Source organism: Rhinatrema bivittatum, chromosome 10 (assembly GCF_901001135.1).
Source record: "Rhinatrema bivittatum chromosome 10, aRhiBiv1.1, whole genome shotgun sequence".
Taxonomy (NCBI): domain Eukaryota; kingdom Metazoa; phylum Chordata; class Amphibia; order Gymnophiona; family Rhinatrematidae; genus Rhinatrema; species Rhinatrema bivittatum.
In genome coordinates, this window is record NC_042624.1 from 43,526,859 (window position 1) to 43,547,834 (window position 20,976).

At 47.2% G+C, this 20,976-nt stretch overlaps 1 protein-coding gene across 5 annotated transcripts in view; it reads left to right on the top strand.

Moving 5' to 3' along the window:
• The first annotated feature begins 10,408 nt into the window (after nucleotides 1-10,408).
• CDC14A (cell division cycle 14A) overlaps nucleotides 10,409-20,976 on the top strand; it is a 284,062-nt gene continuing 273,494 nt past the window's right edge. The window contains exons 1-2 of one of the 5 annotated variants that reach the window (XM_029617798.1): nucleotides 10,409-11,377; nucleotides 11,791-11,881. In XM_029617798.1, the coding sequence (XP_029473658.1) occupies nucleotides 11,287-11,377; nucleotides 11,791-11,881 (182 nt within the window). In that variant the 5' untranslated portion in view covers nucleotides 10,409-11,286. Of the gene's footprint in view, nucleotides 11,378-11,519; nucleotides 11,626-11,790; nucleotides 11,882-20,976 lie in introns of those variants that run through there. The other 4 variants (XM_029617797.1, XM_029617800.1, XM_029617796.1 and 1 more) reach the window with 4 other exon arrangements.

Consider the following 20,976-nt stretch of genomic DNA (forward strand, 5'->3'; position numbering starts at 1 on the left):
TCTACCTCCGACTATGTTGCTAGCTCTCAAGACCTGGGCTACCAGTAAACACTTACTTCTGGGGAATAGAGAATACCACCAGTCTACTTTTCTTTATGCTAATACGGATTTTACACCTGGCTTTGAAAATCCAGCTTTTCTCCGATGGAAACAGAAAGGGATCAGCACCTGGGCCCATATCATGGGATCTGGAGGACTACTCCCTTTTTTAGATTTACAAACGAGATATGATCTTGCGCGCTCTGACATATTTTTATATTTGCAACTCCGTCATTTTGCACAGGCCTCTCTGCTTAGTGGGCGCACTCTGACGACACAATCCGATTTTGAAAAAATATGTCAGAAGGCAGATTTCACCATAAAACTATTGTCAGTGCTATACTCATTGCTGGGGGAAGATGCTTTTGTAAAATCTACAGTTATGTTAGCTTGGGAACATGATCTCCATGTTACTTTTTCACAACGTCAGTGGGAAAAGATTTTCAGAGGTATGGGTAAGGGGCTCATCTCATCTTCCTTAGTTGAAAATTCTTTGAAATTACTTCACAGATGGCATTATTACCCGCAACGTTTACACCGCATGTTGCCGCATATTCCGGACACCTGTTGGAGGGGTTGCCAACAGGTGGGCAGCTACTTTCATATGTGGTGGGAATGTCCATCAATTCGCACACTGTGGCTGACCATAGAATCATGGATTCAGCAGCTATGCGGGGTATCTGTGGGGTTACTGCCTCAGCATGCATTACTGGGAACTGATATGATTCCGGGCAAGGAAGGTTCCAATAGACTGATCATGTATGTCTGTACAGCTACCCGGATCGAAATTGCCAGGAAATGGAAGCTGTCTCAAATACCGTCCTTGGCTGAAGTACAAGTTAAACTGAGTCATTTGTATGTTATGTCAGAGATCACTGCAAGGTTGAGGAAACAGCTTAAACGGTTTCGGGATGTTTGGTCAGGATACTCCGCATGGAAGTTGCAATGTAGTGGTGCAGGGGACAGTTGAGGTGTATCCTGATTGCTCTCCAGCCTTGTTTGATAGGATTTGCTTGACCAGTATCTCCTTTTTCTCATCTGTTACTGTACGTTTTCTTTACCGTCCTACCATTGTTCTTATGATTATCACACTCAGCATATAAGGGGGGGGGGGAGGGGGGATGAGGGGGGTATCATCTAAAAAACTAATGTATTATGAGACATCTGGAATATGACAATGTCTTTATTTGATAGGTGATGTTGCGATTTCTTACGCATTGCGATATTGTTTGTTATCTCAAGTAAGTTTATAATGTTTACAAATTTGTATTAACAAGGGGCCTCGACCCCTGTTTTCATTTGTCCTTTTTGGTTGTCAATAAAAAATATTTCAATTCAAAAAAAAAAAGGTCTTTGTTTGCTAACCTCTAACAAGTTAGCAAGGAACTCCAACAGGACTTGCTTCGGCAGTCCACGATACTTGCAACAATGATCCGAGTCAGCCAGGGGAATCCTTCCCCACTGCTCGGCCTTTCAAACTTACCAGGGGGCTCCGCTATCTCTTCTTGATTTCAGATTGCCAGAATACTCTGAAGACTCATTGCCTGGAGGCGATCGCAGACGTGAACACAGTGAGTTCTATTGCAGATAGGAATCGGTACTCGCTCCACGAGGGCCTACATTCCTTTAGCTCTGAAGACTCCCTTCCGTCCTTGACGTTATTGCAGGTACAGGAGATCGTGAGTTACATTGGCAAGATTACAGATAGGAACAGATAGGAACGAGGGCCCATGTTCCTGGAATCCTTTACAGACTCTCTTCTACTCTAGAAGCCATTCCATATACAGCTATTGTGAGTTCTTATTACAGACTGTTTGCAGGAACCAGTGCTCGCCTACGGCTCCTGTTCCTATGTATACTGAAGACTCTCTATAACATAGAGACCATTGCAGACATCTACTATTGTGAGTGTACCATCTTGTATCCAGTATACCCTGTCTACTCACTACTTCTAGTCTGTCTCTACAGCTCAGCGACCCAGAGATTATATTCCAGTATCAGAGGGACTTCAGCCTGCCGAACACATCGACTCACTACTGCCACCTCTGGTGATCCAGCTTCCAGCATAATAATTGTGTTTATCTCATATTCTAGCCTAGCCGGTGGTTCCTCTCAGGATCTCCTCCTGGGGGTGCTGTCATCTGCCATCGGCCCAGGGATTCACCATTTCCTCTATGTGGTCATTCCTTACATTACTATCACTCTGTGGGAGCCAACCACTACAGACCACTAACACCGCTTATGGAAGTATTATATAGAATTGCTAACTCCTCTTTCTATGGGACTTGCCAGCAGCCTATATATAACAGACTACTACTCCGTAGTGGAGGCATGATAGATTGCTATCTCAGTAGCAAAGTACAATATACCTATTGTTAGCACCTCTCCTTAGAAGAGTATCATAGATACGATTGCCAACTCCTCTTCCTTGGGGAGTTGACCCATAACAGATTGCCACCTCCTTACCTTACAGGAGCATCTAACAGCAGTTTGCTAACAGATTATTAACTCCACCTCCCTGGCAGGGTAAGCACTACAGATAACTAACTCCTCCCTTCTGGAGGAGCAGATCATGTCAGATCGCTAACTCCTCCTCCTTACAAGAGAAAAGCAGAACAAGATTGCTAACTCCGCCCTCCTGGCAGGGTAAGCGATGACAGATTGCTAACTCCTCCCTTCTGGAGGAGGAGAGCGTTACAAATGTAGACTGCAGAGTTGGCAATCTGTACCAGCAGCGTACTGGAGATGGTGCTCAGCTGGACAGAAAGTAAATTGGTGAATCCTTGGGCCGATGCGAGATGACAGCACCCTCAGGAGGGAGTCCCGAGAGGGACCACCTGCTAGGCTGGAGTATGGATACAGACACGGATAGTTCTTTATTAGATAATCAGTATAACCACCAGAGGTGGCAGTAGTGAGCTGGTATGCCCGGCAGGGCTGAAGTCCCTCAGAGACTGGAACTGCGATTCCCAGGTTGCTGAGCTGCAAAGAGACTGTAGATAGTGAATAGACAGGATATGCAGATATACATAGCCAGTTCTAGATGATATCTCACACAAGGTCTTGATATGGCTCAGTAGTTGGAAAGGGTTAGACCCTCGAGGAGCGAGTACCTGGTTCCAGGGAAGCTCTGAGAGAGCGATGGTCACTCACACTAATCTGTATCTGGAATAGCTTCTAGTCAATAGAGAATCTTCAGGGTGTTCAGGAACATAGGCCCTCGAGGAGCGAGTACCGGTTCCTATATATCATCTGAAATAGTAACTCACAATGTCTGTAGATGCAATGGCCTCTGGACAAGGAGAATCTTCAGAGTATTCAGGAACATAGGCCCTCGAGGAGCGAGTGCTGGTTCCTATCTGTAGTCTGAAATAATAACTCCAATGTCTGTACCTGCGGTGGCTTCTGGGCAAGGAGAATCTTCAGAGTGTTCAGGAACATAGGTCCGCGAGGAGCGAGTACCAGTTCCTGTCTGTAGTCTGAAAGAGTAACTCACAATGTCCGTATCTTGCGATCGCTTCCAGGCAATGGAGAGTCTTCAGAGGGTTTAGGAACATGGGCCCTCAAGGAGCGAGTACTGGTTCCTTTCTGTAATCTGAAATAGAGAAAGAGAATGAGGCCCCCGAGGAGCGGGTACCCCTGGTAGGTCCGGAGAGGCAATGCTGCAAGCGGGTCTGGAGGAATCCCGCAAACAATCCTGTGGTGCAAGATGGTGTTTGGACAGCCGGCGCTAGTCCAATCAGAGTCCTTGCTAACTCGAGTTGTTAGCAAAAGAAAAGACCTTTTATGTTGGAAGTTGATGATGTCAATATAGGGGGACGCCCCTGAGATTCGCGCCATTGCTGGTACATACTTCGGAGCATGTGCGCGTTCGAACCCTACATCATCAGGAACATGGCGGATCCGCAGCATCCAGCCGGCCTGGGGTCACCAGGGAGGAGCGCCATGGAGGCGCCGCGGCATCAAGCTGTCCAGGCACGGAGGGAGTCGCCACTCAGGTAGAGAGGGTGGAGCGAGGGCGAAAGCAGGCACGAACGCAACACTGATCCCTGTAAGGCACCTAAAATAAAGCAGAGAGCCCCCGAGGAGTGGGTACCCAGGTTAGCAATACCCCGAAGGGCAGAGAGAGAGCTTGAAGCGGCAGAGTAGCTTAGACCGGTCGAAACCAATCCTTTGCTAACTCAACGAGCTAGCAACAAAGTACAGGCTATATACCCGGATGGCGTGACGTCAGTAGAGGGGAACGCCCCCGAGGTTCACGCCAATGCTGGAATAAAGACGTGGGTGGCATGCGCTCGCACACCCTAGTAGGCCCTTGGGAAGAGCATGGCGGGAGGCAGCACCATAGCTGTTCCGGGGACGCCAGAGAGGTTGGCTTGTGTATGCGGCGGCATCCATTTTCCCAAGGGAAGTGGGAGGAGCCATGAACAAGGTGAAGCAAATGGGGCAAAGCCGTCTAGCACCGACGGACGCAACAACTAGTGCCATCATTAAATGTAAATATATCAATTCAAGAATTGTATGTCAGCTATGCAACCATGTCCATGATGAAGCATCAGCCTTAGAAAAAATACTTCTCTTTCTCATTTGCTTGTTTGACCACATTCTTTGCAAAATATTTTATTCTGTTTTTTCTCTCTTGCTTTCCTCTTCCCATCAAATATGCTTTAACATTTAAAAATGTGCCTTGTACTTTTACCTCTTTTTTTCATAGGAGGCTGGGTGTCAAGCCAAATCATGTTTGCTGTTTATTCTTGCTATAACTACTCCAGTGATTTTATATTTAGTTGTTTTGAATCTCCAAAAGTGTAGGACATTTATTTTTATTTATTTATTTAAAAACTTTTCTATACTGTCATTCAGTTAGGGATCATCATAACGGTTTACAATTAGGCACAAATAATAATCTTAGAAACTATAATAAAATCTATCATTAAACAGGTGCCAAGATTTTACGGTAACATAGCTCGTTTATAATTACTCATAATTGGAAGTTGTATCATAATATATCATGTCCATTCTTTATTATAACAGGTTTTAAAATTCTAAAATCAAGAGCAAACATGTTTAAAATAAAAATAGAGTATATATACCCGTGTAGATTGGGGTAGACATCTTTTGTTGCTACAGTGCTATAATAATTATTAGTAATATTGAATAGTAAATAGCTGTGCACAACTTTAATTAGTGGTGATTGTGTCAAGGATGTTAAGCTTCTGTTTACATTTAGGATTAATCCAGGAATATATTCTACAGAATTCCTGAGTCATAAATGGTCAAATATCTGCAGATATGAGGCCCTTGAGGTCACTAACAGGCCGATACAGTAAAGCGCGGCCGCCGTTACCCTGCTTCTAACCCGCTTCTAACTCACAATTTGGCCGCGTAAGTCCAACCCACGATTCACTATCCCTTTTAACTCATCCTTACCGCTTCTTTAAATCAACCGGTAACCCTTTCCATCCGCAACATGTATATGAGATGTAAACGCTCCGATTAGCTATTCCCTCCCATACAGTAATGTGCGCCCCGATTATCTCCTTTTTAACCTGTAGTTTTGCCGCTCGTTTAACCTGCTAACTTACCGCCTACCCTTACCCCTGCGTTAGTGTGGAGCGTCAGGTCAGAGAGACGAAATTCATGGGCAAACGACCCACTCACCCCCCGGGACCCTTACCCTGGCGTTAGTGTGGTGTGACAGCAATAGGCAGGCTCCAGTCAAAATCCCCCCTCCCGAAGCAAGGCACAGGGCGAAAATCGGCTCGACATGTCATTAAAACAAAAGTAAATAAAGTGTAATAAAAGTAAACTTACTGCATGTGAATTTTCTTTGAACAGTCCTCTCTCCCCTCCTCCCGAGGCGCGCACTGCGGCTCCCCTGCCTCCTGGGCGTAGCCGGCGGCGAAAGTGGCTTCCAGCAGCCCCCGCCGGCGAAGGTGGATGAATGCACGCTCGCCGGCGAAGGTGAATGAATGAATGAATCCACGCCTGTATGCGCCGGCGGGCGTGCATTCGTCCAGGCGGGAGCCGGTGGGCGTGCATTCATTCACTCACCTTTGCTGGCGGGCGCGCATTCATCCAGGCGAGAGCCGGCGGGCGTGCATTCATTCACTCACCTTCGCCAGCGGGCGCGCATTCATTCACTCACCTTCGCCGGCGGGCGCGCATTCATCTAGGCGGGAGCCGGCGGGTGTGCATTCAGCCAGGCGGGAGCCGGCGGGCGTGCATTCGGCCAGGCGGGAGCCAGCGGGTGTGCACTCGGCCAGGTGGGAGCCGGCGGGCGTGCATTCGGCCAGGCAGGAGCCGGCAGGCATGCGGGCATGTATTCATCCGGGCGGAGGGAGCCGGCGGCGAAATTGGCTTCCAGCAGCCCCCGCCGGCGGTGAATGAATGAATGCCTGTGCGTGCAATTTTGGCGCTCAAGGCGTGACGTCACGACATTTGACGTCATGGCGTGTGACGTCGGCGTTCGCTAATGCACTGCCTTGAGCGCCCAAATTGCACACACAGGCGTGCATTCATTCACCTTCACCGGCGGGGGCAGGGGAGCCAAAGCGGCTTCCAGCAGCCCCCGCCGGCGAAGGTGAATGAATGCAATTTGGGTGCTCAAGGCAGTGCATTAGCGAACGCCGATGTCACACGCCGTGACGCCAAACGTCGTGACGTCACGCCTTGAGCGCCAAAATTGCACGCAGAGGCATACACAGGCGTGCATTCATTCACCTCCGGCAGGGGCTGCAGGAAGCGGCTTTCGCCACCGGCTGCCCCCGGGAGGAGGAGAGAGAGGACTGTTCAAAGAAAATTCAAATGCAGTAAGTTTACTTTTATTACACTTTATTCACTTTTGTTTTAATTTTCGCCCTGCCTTGCTTCGGGAGGGGGAGAGAGAGGACTCGCAATCCCCCCTGGTACCTGTCATTTCAAACGTCATTTGAAATGACATTTGAAATGACAGGTACGAGCGCACCCAGGATACTGTATAGGCGCTGTATAGCACTCTATACAGTAAAATGGATTGCGCGGGCCTAACGCTTCACGGACGCAGCTTGCATTTGCATGCTATTTCAATACAGTATCGAGCGGTAGGTGATCCGAACTGTGCGTGCGGCAAATGCGGGTGCGCCCGGCTGTAACGCACCTCTTCCTACCGCTCCTTACTGTATCGGCCTGACAGAGGGATATTTAGCTTTGTCCCATTAAGATTTATTTATGCATATAATTGTTCTGTACACCTCTGAATTTTGCAGCTGAGAGGCCATAGATTTAGAAGAGACAATTACTAGAATATGAGAGCTTTTACCAGATTGTAGTGGTTAACTTTGTATCTTGGTGGATTCAATGAAAGTACAACACAGCTTATAATATGTAGCATCTTTCATACAAATGTATTCCAATAAGTTATATTTGATGATTGGAACATTCTTGAAATTGTGGTTTGGGAGTGTCTGAAAATGTTTTTGCTTGCTTTATTTTTTGTTAAATTAGAAAGTGTGCAATTTTCTTTTCTTTCCAAACTTACAGGCCTATCCAGTACCGAGCGGTAGGAAGAGCTGCGTTAGTGCCTGCGGCACCCACGGTTACCGCCCGCACAGTGCAGCTCACCTACCGCTCGATCCTGAACTCTAATTACATGCAAATGTAAGCCGCGGCTAATAAGTGCCCGTGAAGCGTTAGGCCCGCGCAACCCATTTTACTGGATAGAGCGCCTATACAGTATCCTGGGTGCGTGGGCCTAAGGCTTCACGCCACGCTGGTATCTGTCATTTCAAATGTCATTTGAAATGACAGATACCAGGAAGTTGCTTCGCCGCTGTCAGTGTCTGTTCTCCCCTCCTCCCGGAGCAGGGCGCGAAAAGCAGCCTTGCTCCGGGAGGAGGGTAGAATAGACACTGACATCGGCGAAGCAAAAAAAATAAAACGAAAAAAGCCCCGGCCGCGATCATGGGTGCCGGTCTCCGTGGCAGCCCCAGTCCTCTCCCCTGCTCCCAAAGCCCAAAAAAAAAAAAAAAAGCGAAAAAAACGTTGCAGCCCCCCTCCGATGTCCGGACTGGGGCTGCCACGGAGACTGCAACGGCAAAGAAAAAAAAACCCCAAAGCAATTTTGGGGTTTTTTTTTCAAAAGCGACAATTTTGGTTTTTTTCCAAAAGCGACTTACTTTTGGGATCTGTCAATATCCCAAAAATAAGTCGCTTTTGGACGCCTGCAAAACATACTATTCTGAAGCCATCAGCAGGAAGACATTGCGATCGTAGCTCCTCCCGACGAAGATGGCCGCCTGCACGGGGGGAAGCTACAATTGGCCGCTGAAGACGTGACGTCACGACGTTTGGCCACGTCTTGAGCGGCCAATTGTAGCTTCCCCCCGTGCAGGCGGCCATCTTCGTCGGGAGGAGCTACGATCGCAATGTCTTCCTGCTGATGGCTTCAGAATAGTAAGTTTTGCAGGCGTCCAAAAGCGACTTACTTTTGGGATCTTGACAGATCCCAAAAGTAAGTCGCTTTTGGAAAAAAAACAAAATTGTCGCTTTTGAAAAAAAAAACCCAAAATTGCTTTTGGTTTTTTTTTGCTTTGCCGCTGTGTCCCTCCTTCTCCCGGAGCAAGGCTGCTTTTCGCGCCCTGCTCCGAGAGGAGGGGGGACACAGCGGCGAAGCGAAAAAAACCCAAAATTGCTTTTGGGTTTTTTTTTGCTTTGCCGTTTTTTTTCTTCGCCGTGGCAGCCCCAGTCCGGACATCGGAGGGGGGCTGCAACGTTTTTTCGCTTTTTTTTTTGGGCTTCGGGAGCAGGGGAGAGGACTGGGGCTGCCACGGAGACTGGCACCCATGATCGCGGCGGGGGCAGGTGAGCGGGGGCCTGGGGAAAGCTTTCCACCTACCCTTACCCATGCCTCTACCGCCTGGGTCAGGGTAGGCGGTAAGTTTGCAGGTTAAACGCGCGACAAAACGGCGCGGAAAGATAGTGATAGTTGGGGCGCGGGTTACGGGATGCTAGGGAATAGCTAATTCGCTCGTTTGCATGCAATATCGAGCTAATTCGCTCGTTTGCATGCAATATACATGCCGCGGGCGGAAGGGGTTGCCCGGGGAATTTAGGACGCGGTAGGAGTAGGTTAAAGGGGATTCGGGATCGCAGGAAGGGCTAACGCGGCCGAAAACGGAGTAAAAAGCGGCTTAGGAGCAGGGTAAACGCAGCCGCACTTTACAGGATAGACCTGTTACTTCTCTAAATCAAACAAGTCTTACTTCTCTAAATCAAACAAGTATTCTTCTATGCTGCAGCCAACACACCAATACCCACATAGATTTTCAGGCTTCCTCTTAAGGACTGAAATCATCACCATTAAGTTTTGCTCTTATTCCCATCCGGGGAGTATGACAAAATCATGTTACCAAGCAACAGATCAAAGCAGAATTACTGTATATCTTCTCTCAAAGCCACAGTCCCAAGTACTAGTATTTAAAAATATGCTATTGCTTGTACACTGATGCACCAGATATAGGCGTAGGGTGTTGGGGCATTTATAAATCTGAGTGCATGTGGACTGAGCCAGGCTTGGATTTAAGCATAGGCAACTGCCTAAGGTACCAAACTTTGACGGTGCCAAATGCCAAAGCCTGAGGAGGCTTCTCCCTTGCCATGGGTCACAGCTTTGCAATCTCTGGTGGTGACATCCCTGCTGTCTGAACTCTTGGGTGGGGGGACCCTGCCCTCACCCTACCATCCTGCCTAGCGATACCAAAACCCAATATTCAATCCCGGACTTATTCACTAAAGTGTTTTTGGTGAACCTAGAAACTCCTTTGTGCTGCCTCACACTCGATAGGCCTGAATCTATATAGAAAGCTGTTTTCAGCAACAGAAAACATTAAATATTACTTTATTGATACAAACGTTCTGCACGCTATTCCCGCTCCCAGGTACTGTACTATGCTTTTCTCTGCAGCACTTCTGCGAACCATGAAGAAAGTCGATTTATATTGTTCCTTAACATTTATAAAGCTCCACATGAAACTGAACAAATCTCAGCCTAGATTTTGAACCTAAACGTTCTCTATTTTATTTCTGCCGTAAATCAGTGACACACGGTCACATTCCTTGATTTGGTAGGGATTAGGATTGCACTGTCTCTGTTCATTTACGATCTTAGATTTAGGGTCCAAGTCATTAAAGGTTTTTTTTTTTTTCAATAGGCATAGCCTGGACAAAAGTCCTTTCGGTCCCTCAGAGTTCTGCACGGCCGGACGCCGCACTTCCTCCAAGGTCCAGGGGGTGGGGAGCGCATTGCACCGCGTGGCGTGCAGGGCTGGTTTTGGGAGAGTGAGAGGCAAGCAGGGCACTTGCCCGGAACCAGTAACTTGCCCTGCCCTCCTCTCGGCGAAGCTGTGCGCGATGTCACCGAGGCGGAGCTTCAGGGCTCTGGGCACCGTAAGAGCCCGCTCCTTGCTTTCTGCTCTGAGCTTCAGTGTCCCTAACCTAACGCCGGCCCCGAGGGAGGGGATCCTAACCCCGGTGCAGGGTAACTAGAGCGCTGCCTCCCCTGACTTCTTAGCCCGAGGGCAGGGAGCTCGGCGCTGCTCCCCAACCCCCAAAGACCCGGGGGGGAGGGGGGGAACGTAACGCTCCTGCTCGGTATCCCGACGGTCGTTTACTGACGAGAGCTGGCCCCGGCCTCTGCCTGATCTCTCGTTCCCATTCACAAGAAGTTTCTCTCTTTCCGGGCCGACACCGGCCTAGTGTCAGGCGGGCCCTACCTCTACCCTTCCGGCCATGACAGGGGCGGGAGCACCCTGCGCCTCCCGCCCCCGCCCCAACCCTTGCCCGGCCGGCCGGAGAGCTCAGTAACGGGCCAGACGAAACAAAGCCTTAGCAACGGTTCCTAGCGACCCTGATTGGTGCCTGGTAACCACGTGACGTTTCCTGAAGATGTTGCTCGGAGCGGCGGCGCTCAGTTGTGTTTGCGATCATGGAGGAGAGTGACTGGGGTGCAGTCTGCGTGCCCGGACCGTGAGCCGCGGGCCGGGTGCACGGGGAATGTTGTCCGGGCCTTGAGTTGCCGGCGGGGTCGGCCCGGGACTGCTGCTGCTGCTACTGGAGGAGCGGCGCCGCTCTGGCATGCGCCTCGCCGCCGGGGCGCGCTGATTGTCCCGGTGGAACCTGCTGCCCTTGTTCCTCGTGTTCTGGGCTCGGCTGAGCGTTCCGGCTGCTTCCTCCCTCCCCCCCCCCTCGCGGCCGGAGCCCGGCAGGGCGATGAATCTGGACAAGTGCTCGGTCGGGCTACGGTCCGCCTTTAAGATGGCAGACGCCGCGGAACTTATCGGCGCTTCAGAGTTTATCAAAGGTGAGTACGAGCGGGGCGGAGACTTGGGGGGGGGGGGGGGGGGGTGTCTGACCGCCAAACTTTTCTGTGTTTGATCCCCGTGCAGCCTTCCCAGAATACGTTTAAAGTGTGTGATCCGAGTGTGAACCGGACGGTACCCCCCCTCCCCCTCCTCCGGTGCCGAGCATGCAACACTTTTGAAATCTTCTGCTTCTTTTAACAGGGTTCCAGAGAAACTCCAGCAGAAGATCGGGCTCTGTAGTCCCCGGGTCTGCAATAATTGTATTTTCATTCTCGTTTTATAGAAGTCTTACTTTCTACTATTATGGGACTAACAACACGGTCATTGAATTTTGAATTTATAGGCAAATCATGATTTTATGCTTTTGGGATTTTGCCCTTCTCATGCCATGTTTTTCTAACGTATTTTTCAGATCGATTATACTTCGCAACTCTAAGGAATAAACCAAAAAGCACAGTGAATACGCACTATTTCTGTACTGATGAGGAACTTGTTTATGAAAAGTAAGTTTCCTTTTCTTTAGTAGCATGCTTTGTAAGGCGAAGATGCAAATGTTTAACACTGTAGCAACGTGACTCCTAAGTTGGATAAATCCGACGAGCAGTGAGCTAAGTATCCGGAGCCACATTTCAGGAATTTTGTGGGGTCGTAGACTCATCGGAAAAGAGAACCTATTAGTGATATGGGCACTTAATAGTGGCTGGCTCTCTTGACCTTCCTGTTTGTCCCCTCCTCTCCCAATGCCCTTCCAGCCCCATTACTCTTCCTCTCACTTTCTACTTTTCCCAACCCTCTGGGGTTCTCCCAGATTCTCTTCTGACTCTCAACACCTTCTTCTCTGGCTCTCTTACAGGCCGATACAGTACAGTGCGCTCCGACGGAGCTGTTAACCCACCACTGGACGCGCGTTTTCCCTTACCCCTTATTCAGTAAGAGGCCGAAAACGCGCGTCCAATCCACCGAACCTAATGGCGCCTGCAACATGCAAATGCATGTTGATGGCCCTATTAGGTATTCCCACGTGATTCACAAAGCAAAATGTGCAGCCAAGCCGCACGTTTTGCTTTCAGAAATTTGCGCCTACCCAAAGGTAGGTGCTAATTTCTTCGGGCACCGGGAAAGTGCACAGAAAAGCAGTAAAAACTGCTTTTCTGAGCACCCTCCAACTTAATATCATGGTAATATTAAGTCGGAGGTCCCGAAACTTTCCAAAAGTTAAAAAAAAAAAGAAAAAATTTGAAGTCGGCCAGCGGCTGTCAGGTCGAAAACCAGATGCTCAGTTTTGCCGGCGTCCGGTTTCCGAGCCCGTGGCTGTCAGTGGGCTCGAGAACGGGCGTCGGCTGTCAAACCTGCTGACAGCCGCCGCTCCGGTCCAAAAGGAGGCGCTAGGGACGCGCTAGTGTCCCTAGCGCCTCCTTTTGCCCGATTTTACTGCCGGGCCTCATTTAAATACAGAATCGTGCGCACGGGAGAGCGGGTGTTTGCCCGCTCTCCCGCGGACTTTACTGAATCTGCCCGTTAGTTGTACTAGCTTTGGACACTTTCTGATAGTAAAGCCTGTCATAAATAAATGTCATTAGTATTCGCCCCTTTCTTGGCTGCTGGTCCTTCTGTTGACGAAGCAGGGAAAGAGAATCTGCTGGGACAGGGGCACAGCCTTGTTACTGTCCCTGTATTTATGTTCTGTGCCAGTGCTGGTGCCTGTGGATGATCCTAATGAGAAGTTATGTGGGCTCGTTGTAACACCTGAAATTATGATGTCCAGGATGTATCCAGGCCGCAGAATTGCACAGAAGGCGCTGATGAACCTACAGTGGAATCACAACAAATCTTTTAACCTCTTAGTGCCCAGGATCCCTGGAGACATGGCATCTCTAAACACTGGGGTCGATGCAATAAGGCATGCACTGAAAAGAGGTGCTCATATTGAGCAGCCGTTTTCCTAATGTGCATGCAGCCACATCTCTCCCCCCACCGGGTGCCCAGTGCAATATTTAAATGAGGCTGTGCTAGGGAAGAATTGTGCATCCATAGCACTCAAATGCATCTGGCACCTACAGTTGCAATGGGCGCTCAATATGAACATCTGTTTTTATCCTGCTTCTTCAAGCCACTGTCTGTTATTTTGCTAAAGATGTACATAGCTAAGCGCCCCTTGCTATGGGCATCTAAATTGTGAGGCCATAAGAATTTATTTATTTTTTTTAAATTAAGCCAATATACATTTATTTTTCAACACTGCAAGCAGTTAATTTAAGTGCCACAATGATATTAAGTAGAAGGACACACAGAGGACCGTATTTTTAAAAATTTTTCATGAGCCCTTCACCTGCGAATTGACTTTACGCCACCTCTGGGCCTGGAGTTAAATTTGTGGTGTTAAAGTGTGCGTTGGGCACCTTGGGGGTAATAGCTGGTGGCTTCATTTACATGGAATTTACGTGTGATGGGCATTATTGGCTACACATTGTTTTGTGCTTGTGTTTTGGACCTGCTAATCATTGCATTGGGTACTAGTCTAGTACGTCCAAAACGCGTGCCAGACTGCGCACACTTTAATGCATCAGCCTCTGTGTTCTCAGGTTGTGTGGCGAATTCCTGGCATGAATGAGTTGCTGGGAAGTGATGGGCAGAGTTAATCACTTAGGTGGGCAGACACAGGACAAAAGATGACAGATGAAGTGAAGACTTAAAAAGATAGAGCTTCCCTCATGTGTATCCATAATTGATCTGGCCTTTCATTGCAATCTCAGGGAATTATGGATGTGATTATACTTTTAATATGTGCTAAGTGTTGACCTTGTCCAAATTCTCAGAAATAGTTTGTGCTTTGAATTCACTTCCTGTTTTCAAGTCTGAATTTTTTTTTTTGTAGATAACTATTGATTTTTTTTTTTTAAATACACGTATGTTTGTAGGTGTGAATGTATCTGTGTGTGTGTGTGTGTGTGTGTGTGTGTGTGTGTAGATATATAACATCCCCCTGTTGGGGCACATACAATGAGAACGTGCCTGTTTTCGAGCCAAGCACCAGTCTCTCTGTGGGGTCAATAGCAGAAATGGTTGAACAGTTGGACCTGGCCCAAAGGGAAGGGTAGTATTTATTAAGCTGGACAGGCAAAGCTCCAACACCACCTCTTCCCCCCCCCTCTGTGATCGCCACCTTCCTTCAGCATTAATACCAGTCTCTGACGAAAAGGATAAATCACTCAGCCCTCAGAAAAGAGACCAAGTGTATTTTCCCCAAGCATTCATCCAAAGTGCCTTCTAGTGACCGACCCCTATTTTAGGGGCCCCATCACCAGGGCCGGCGTGTCCATTAGGGGAACTTCGGCGGTCGCCTAGGGCGCGCCAAAGAGCAGCCGCATGGTGCTGTAAACGGGGCCTATCCTGCTCACGGCAAAGAGAAATAGAGACTCGCTGCTTGTGGCCCCGTGAAGCGCACAGTCTGCACCGAAACGGGGGGGGGGGGCGACAGCGCGAGGGTTGCCTAGGCTGCCCATTACCTTTGCACCGGCCCTGCCCATCACATATATATATATATATATATATATATATATATTGTACGTCTTTTGAAACATCCCACTGTTAGTGTCTATTTTGCTAATTTGCTTGGGGATGTTACAGAAGTTGTTTTTCTAAGTTGTACCATCACCGCAGGTTTAGAAAATCCCTAATTTGGAGATCACAAAAAGGAGAGAAATGTTGAATATTTCCCTTTTTTTTTTTAAATTTAGCATCATGCTTTTTAACATCGGTTCATCACTGAGTGCTGCCTTCCATATGAAGTTTGGCAACTCTGCTGTACCAGTTTTCTCATCAGCTGCTTTTTCTGGCCTGGCAGTTTTCTCCTAATCCTTTACACTTTTTCAGTTCACTTGGGACTAGGGCTGGGATTCAGCACCATGAGCCTTCATTTGCAAATACCTGGGGAGTTTTTCCACCATTTTCCATCCCTTCCCAACTCACTTAGCCCAGTTATAGCAACGACCGTCCTAGGCTGGGGGTTATGAATTGAGGCTCTTCCCACGACCCGGAAGTCATGGGCACTAAATCCGCCCTCCAAGTGATGCCATTGCATGATGAATTTGAGTCTGTCTCCCCAGGGGCTAGGAATGCTGCCTTTACAGCATCCCCAGTTGACCCTGTGGGAGCTGAGAACTTGAGCCAAGAATCCAACTCTGGTCCCTATGCATGGCAGTGTGCAGAGTTATCTCTGCACCACCGGTCGGTCTCTTTAAAGAATCCTTGGTTAGGCCTCTTTGAAATAGGCTTCATATGATGCCTTTCATCCGGACTAGATTCCAGTCTATATTATAAGCTGTAATAGTTAAGAAACCTGCAGCTTCCTCTCCGGTGATGACTCTACCAGTGTTTATACCTGATCTGCATGGCTACGTCTAAAGGGGCTAGAAGGTGATGGTGGTGATGTACCCAGTCCTTGGCCAGAGAGAGAGAGACTCTGAAGCTGGGTAACTATCGAAGAGCAGAGTTTGAAATGGCAAGTTTCAGGAGCTCCATTGATTCTTAGTCTCTGGACCACCTGCCCTCTAAAAGTGAATTTTATACCATAGCTCATGATGCAGGAATACTGAAGTTTGATGAGCTGTATGTCACTAGGAAGGATTAAATGCAGATCCCAGAAATATCCAGGGTGCACACTGTTTATTTCCCAGCATTGTCAAAGATTAAAATGTTAAGTCTTGAAACATCTGTAGCAGTTTGAGTGAGGTGCAACATCTTTATCTATATAAATAAAAATGTTAAATAGTTTGTACAAAATCGCGAATCTCGGCAACCACTTAACCGATTGCGTTCAAATTTGCACACAACCTTCAGTTCCCATACGGGAAGGATCCTATACACTTACTTTACATATATGTCACACCTGTATCAGGTAAAAAAGGTTTAAAAATCGGTTCCACAAACAGTGACATCTGGTGGACGTCAGCGCAAGCGCAACCTCTTATACCTTTCACAAAAACTCACCCCCCCCCCACACATGACAAATGTATTTAATTCACACACCCTCAGAACACACAAATCCACACTCCTCACACCCCCCCCCCCCACACACATGCCAATTGGACTTACTTCACACACCCTCCCAAAACGCACTAAATTCCAGGCTGCTACACCGGGGGGGCCACACAATTCCCACACCCTCTGAACTCACACAAAAACACCCTCTTCACACCCCCCCCACGCACATGCCTGTTCTACTTACTGCCCACCCCCTCCAAACACACACAAAATCGGAAACAGGTCCGTGCTGCTCCAGCGGGAGGCCAACAACAGTCTGGGATACATCCCGTACACTAGGGCCGTCGGCTGCCAGCAATCAAAATGGCGCCGACGGCCCTTTCCCTTACTATGCCACTCGGAGACAACAATGGCGTCAGTACCCCATGTGACATAGTAAGGGTGAGGGCCCGTCGACGCCATTTTCAGGACTGGCAGCCAGCGGACCTTTGCCCTTACTATGTTAGGGAACTTGGCGCTCCCATTACTCCTCCCCAGTGACATAGTGAGCTCAAAGGGCCGTCGGAGCCATTTTCATTGCTAACTGCCGACTGGCCGAACCCAAGACTTCGATGCCGAACCGAACACCCGCTCCACCAACTGACAGTTTGCACAGGTATCCGGGGGGGTGCACAGTGGGGGGCCGTAGTTATTTTCTTGTGCGTGTGTTCAGGGGGGGGGGAGGGGATGTTTCGGTCATTCTGCAGCTCACGCGGGGGGCGGGAGGGTGGGCTACTGTATTCGGTGGGGGACGGGGGACGGGACGGGACCAGAAGGGTGTGGGGTACGTATTTAAACACAACGTTTATGCTGAGGTTCTTTTGGGGTGGAAAGACGGAGGGCACACACGAACACAAACCGTCCCTGATCTCGGAAAGGCACCAAATTAGCCCTCCACAAAACACTTAACTAAATAGAGAGTGCTAAGTCGGCAAACCTGAAAATCTGTATATCTGCACTACCAATGGAACACCCCAAAATATTGTATACCCACAAGCACTGCAAAGTTAAACATATTACAGACATCCCCAGTCTCTGTTCTGTCTTTTCAACTTAACCAGGCTCTGCCACAGCATGGAGAATGAGGGGGGAGGTGAGTGTCAGGGGAGGGAGAATGAGGGGAGAGAGTTGGAGTGGGGACAGGGGAGGGAAGGGGGGGTGAGTGACTGAGGTAAATGGGGAAGGGGGAGGGAGGGTACAGAACCTGACTCTGCCACTGCAACGCGTGGCCGGGTTCCGCTAGTTATTTATAAAGTAAAGCCTCCTTCTGTGATGGTTTAAGGATTTCAGCAGTTTTGGTTACATTTTTATGTGCTATAATTACCATCCTCATGCATTAAAATAAAGAGAACAGAGTCAAAGCTTTTGTCAGTGGATGGGTATTCTGCTTATTTTCAATTGTGATCTGTCCTTTACTTGCAGCCCGAATTTCTGCACACAAATTGCAACAGTGGTGCTAAAGACGGTTTAAAACAAATCAGCTGGTCTTACATTCCAGTTTTACAACCGGATACATAAATTGCCTGTAGACTTGTGGAATTGATTTTGCTAGTGAGGAAGTCCTTGCAATTCTAGGGGTGATTCCTGCAAACCCTGAACTTATATAAATGGAAAATATCTATCAATTAAGCTCCCCCACAGTGACATCTTCTCTTTTTTTTTTTTTTTTTGTCACGTGTGAGACTTTTAGAAAATGTAATTTCTCATCCTTGAGGCTTATTACCACATATCTCTTGGGTAATGTGTGTTCAGCTCATGGGTACAGTGTGTCATTCCCAATGTCAGGCTTATGTCGAGGGTCAAAACTCATCACACTTAAGTGCCGTTTTGGAAGATTGGGTTATTTTATTTTTTCAGTCGTGTTTAAAAAAAGTAATATTGAGGTAACAAAACATAACAGCCTCAGTAGAATGCCAAATATTTCTTAGTGCGATCAATTCTGAGTGCTTGGCCTTTTCATCCTTCTATTTATGTGGTCCATATTGTATGAAGAAAGAAACAAACCCACACGTATGTAACGCTGAAGGACTAGAATTCCTAGTGGGCAGAGCTTGTCCACATGTCCAGGCTGTAAGAATACAAAACCACCTGCACTGGGACGAGGCTAGACTCCCTAGCTTTTCTTAGTTTCCATATGTTGAAATGGATGATCTTTTATTGCTATTGGCCTTTACAAGCAGGTTGCCTGTTTTTTGCTTTCCTTTTGTCAGTGTTCCATGGGCCTGATTTTAAATGGCGTGGTGCACGTGAGGAATGCGAGAATCTGGCCGCATGTCTTGCTGGATGTGGTACTAGATATAGATAGCAGCAACATGCAGAGCACAGAACAAGCTTAGTGTTTGAACTCTGAAAGCCAATGGGGAATACTGCAGGTGTTACAGCGGCTCACGTGAATTCTTCTCCTCCAGAAGGAGATGTTAACACGGCCAGCTCCAAATATCAGTGTGTCTGAAATGTTGCTAGAAGGCATATAACTTGAAAAGATGTGCGCTATCAAAAGAAGAAAACATTGTAAAATTTGAAGTTATTTTCTGTAGCTTTTTATTGTGCAAAGAACATATGCGCCGGAGTACATTTCAGTTAGATACAGATGACTGTCCCCCAAGCTGATCTGCAGAGCTTTTTTTTCAGTATGAGGAAAATATGCCACAGGCTGAATTTCTCTAGCTATTGGCCATTTCTAACTTTTGAAGATGAACAGTGGTATATTTTGAGTTGTTTAGCTAAAAAGTCTCGTTAAATGTTAGGAGAGCAAATCTTTGAAGAATCCAAGGTGTAGCTGTGTGCTCTGTGAGCATACAGAGTAGATTACCTGAAGTCTATTGCAGTCCCATCTCCAAAGTTCAACACTCCTTCACCCAGTTTCTGTTGAGATTTATGATTAAGCAAATTAATGAAGGCACTTCTACATCCACTTCCATTTTTGCGTGCTATCTACGAGCTTATAGGCTATCAAATGTGGGCAAATAAGGCTGAATGAACTTTGACCTGTGCGTTGGACAGAGAAAACCACAGAAGTTGAAATGAGCTCCAAAAGCCCAGAGGTGGAGCGCTCCCTAATAAAGGCTATCTGTATAGGGGAAATGTTGAAAAACTGGTGGGACCACTTCATGAAGGAGGGGAAGTGTAATCGAAATGGCCTTGTAAGCAGAGCAGCAACACGAGTCTCCAGAAACTTGGGCTGACTTCCATAGAGCTGGAAAAATACCCTTCCAGACGTTTGCTGGACTCTTCTGTTTCCCTGCGCTTAGCACAAACAACTCTTCATAGGTGATCCTCCGCAAAAATAAGTCAAAGCTGTTTCAGTGCAGGGTATTAATATCCACGGGCTTGGGATAGCACGGAAGTGTCAACACATTCCCAATTTGTCATACAGACAAGAGAAATAGTCTGAACTCTTTATTGCCAGTTTTAAAGATTACAAGTGAAAGAGGCATTTGCATTCTTGCTCAACAATTGATTCCTAGCAGAAATATGCAGTACAGAGACCTATTTATGTGTAGGAAACTTGCTGTGATTTCCTTTGGCTCTTACCTCTCATATTTTAGTCATACCATGATTCCTTCAGATTTGCAGGACATATGGTTGCACTTGTATTGAAGCACAGTATTTGGAGATATATATATATAAAATATAATTTTTTTTTTTCCTTTTAATGCACTGCAATTGAAATTGGTAACACTTAACCTTGGATTGACCTACTCCTGATTAGAAAAATAGTACAAACTTTTGTGCATTCACTGAATGTTCTGTTAGCCATTTTTACAATTTTTATCTATGCTGCCTACATGTGGTTTGACAAATGACATTCATCACTTCTTGACATGAAAGATTGCATTCATGACCCCTTTGTGATAGGCGGTTTCTGTTTTCTGCTCTGTTACCTAGACAGATGTGGTTTATTTGTGCATCGTCTCTGTTCAGGTGCTCACTGTGTCTTAAAATATTAGTTGTCTTATCTGGAAAAAAAAAAGAGCGCCCTGATCACAGAAATGAGTGTTTCTTTTTATTGTTCCTCAATTCAAAAGTTGGTTCCATGTTTGAGACTGTAAGTTCTTGCTAAGAGTTATACCGAGCACCCCAAACCCCTGCTCACACCCTTACTAACACTTGCTATTGTATCTATGTATTTGGACAACAGATAACACTACTGATATGAAAACTTCATGCTGTCTTAGTATTTCAGTAAAAGCTAGGAGTTTTATTTAAATGGTTGTAGTTGTAGTAAATGTTTTACTCCATTGACAAACAGACCCATCTCTCTAGCTTAGGAAAGTCCTTTTTTTTTTTTTTTTTTAAACTACTGAGTGTGCATGTGTGGGACTTCCCACATGCATGCTACTTGGTGAGCCCCTTGAAATTTTTTCTTTTTTTTTTTTAAGCCAAGCTTCCACATGGATATATACATTCACTCACTCATTCTTTTACTCTCATTTTTTTCTTTCTTTTTTCCCTTCCAACTTACTTCATTGCCTCACTTCCTTCGCAGCCCCTCAACAGCACTCGAGTGCTACCAGAAAAAAGATCACGTCCGTCCCCAGGTAGTCCACTTCCAGTGGCTTCAAGAATTGTGTGT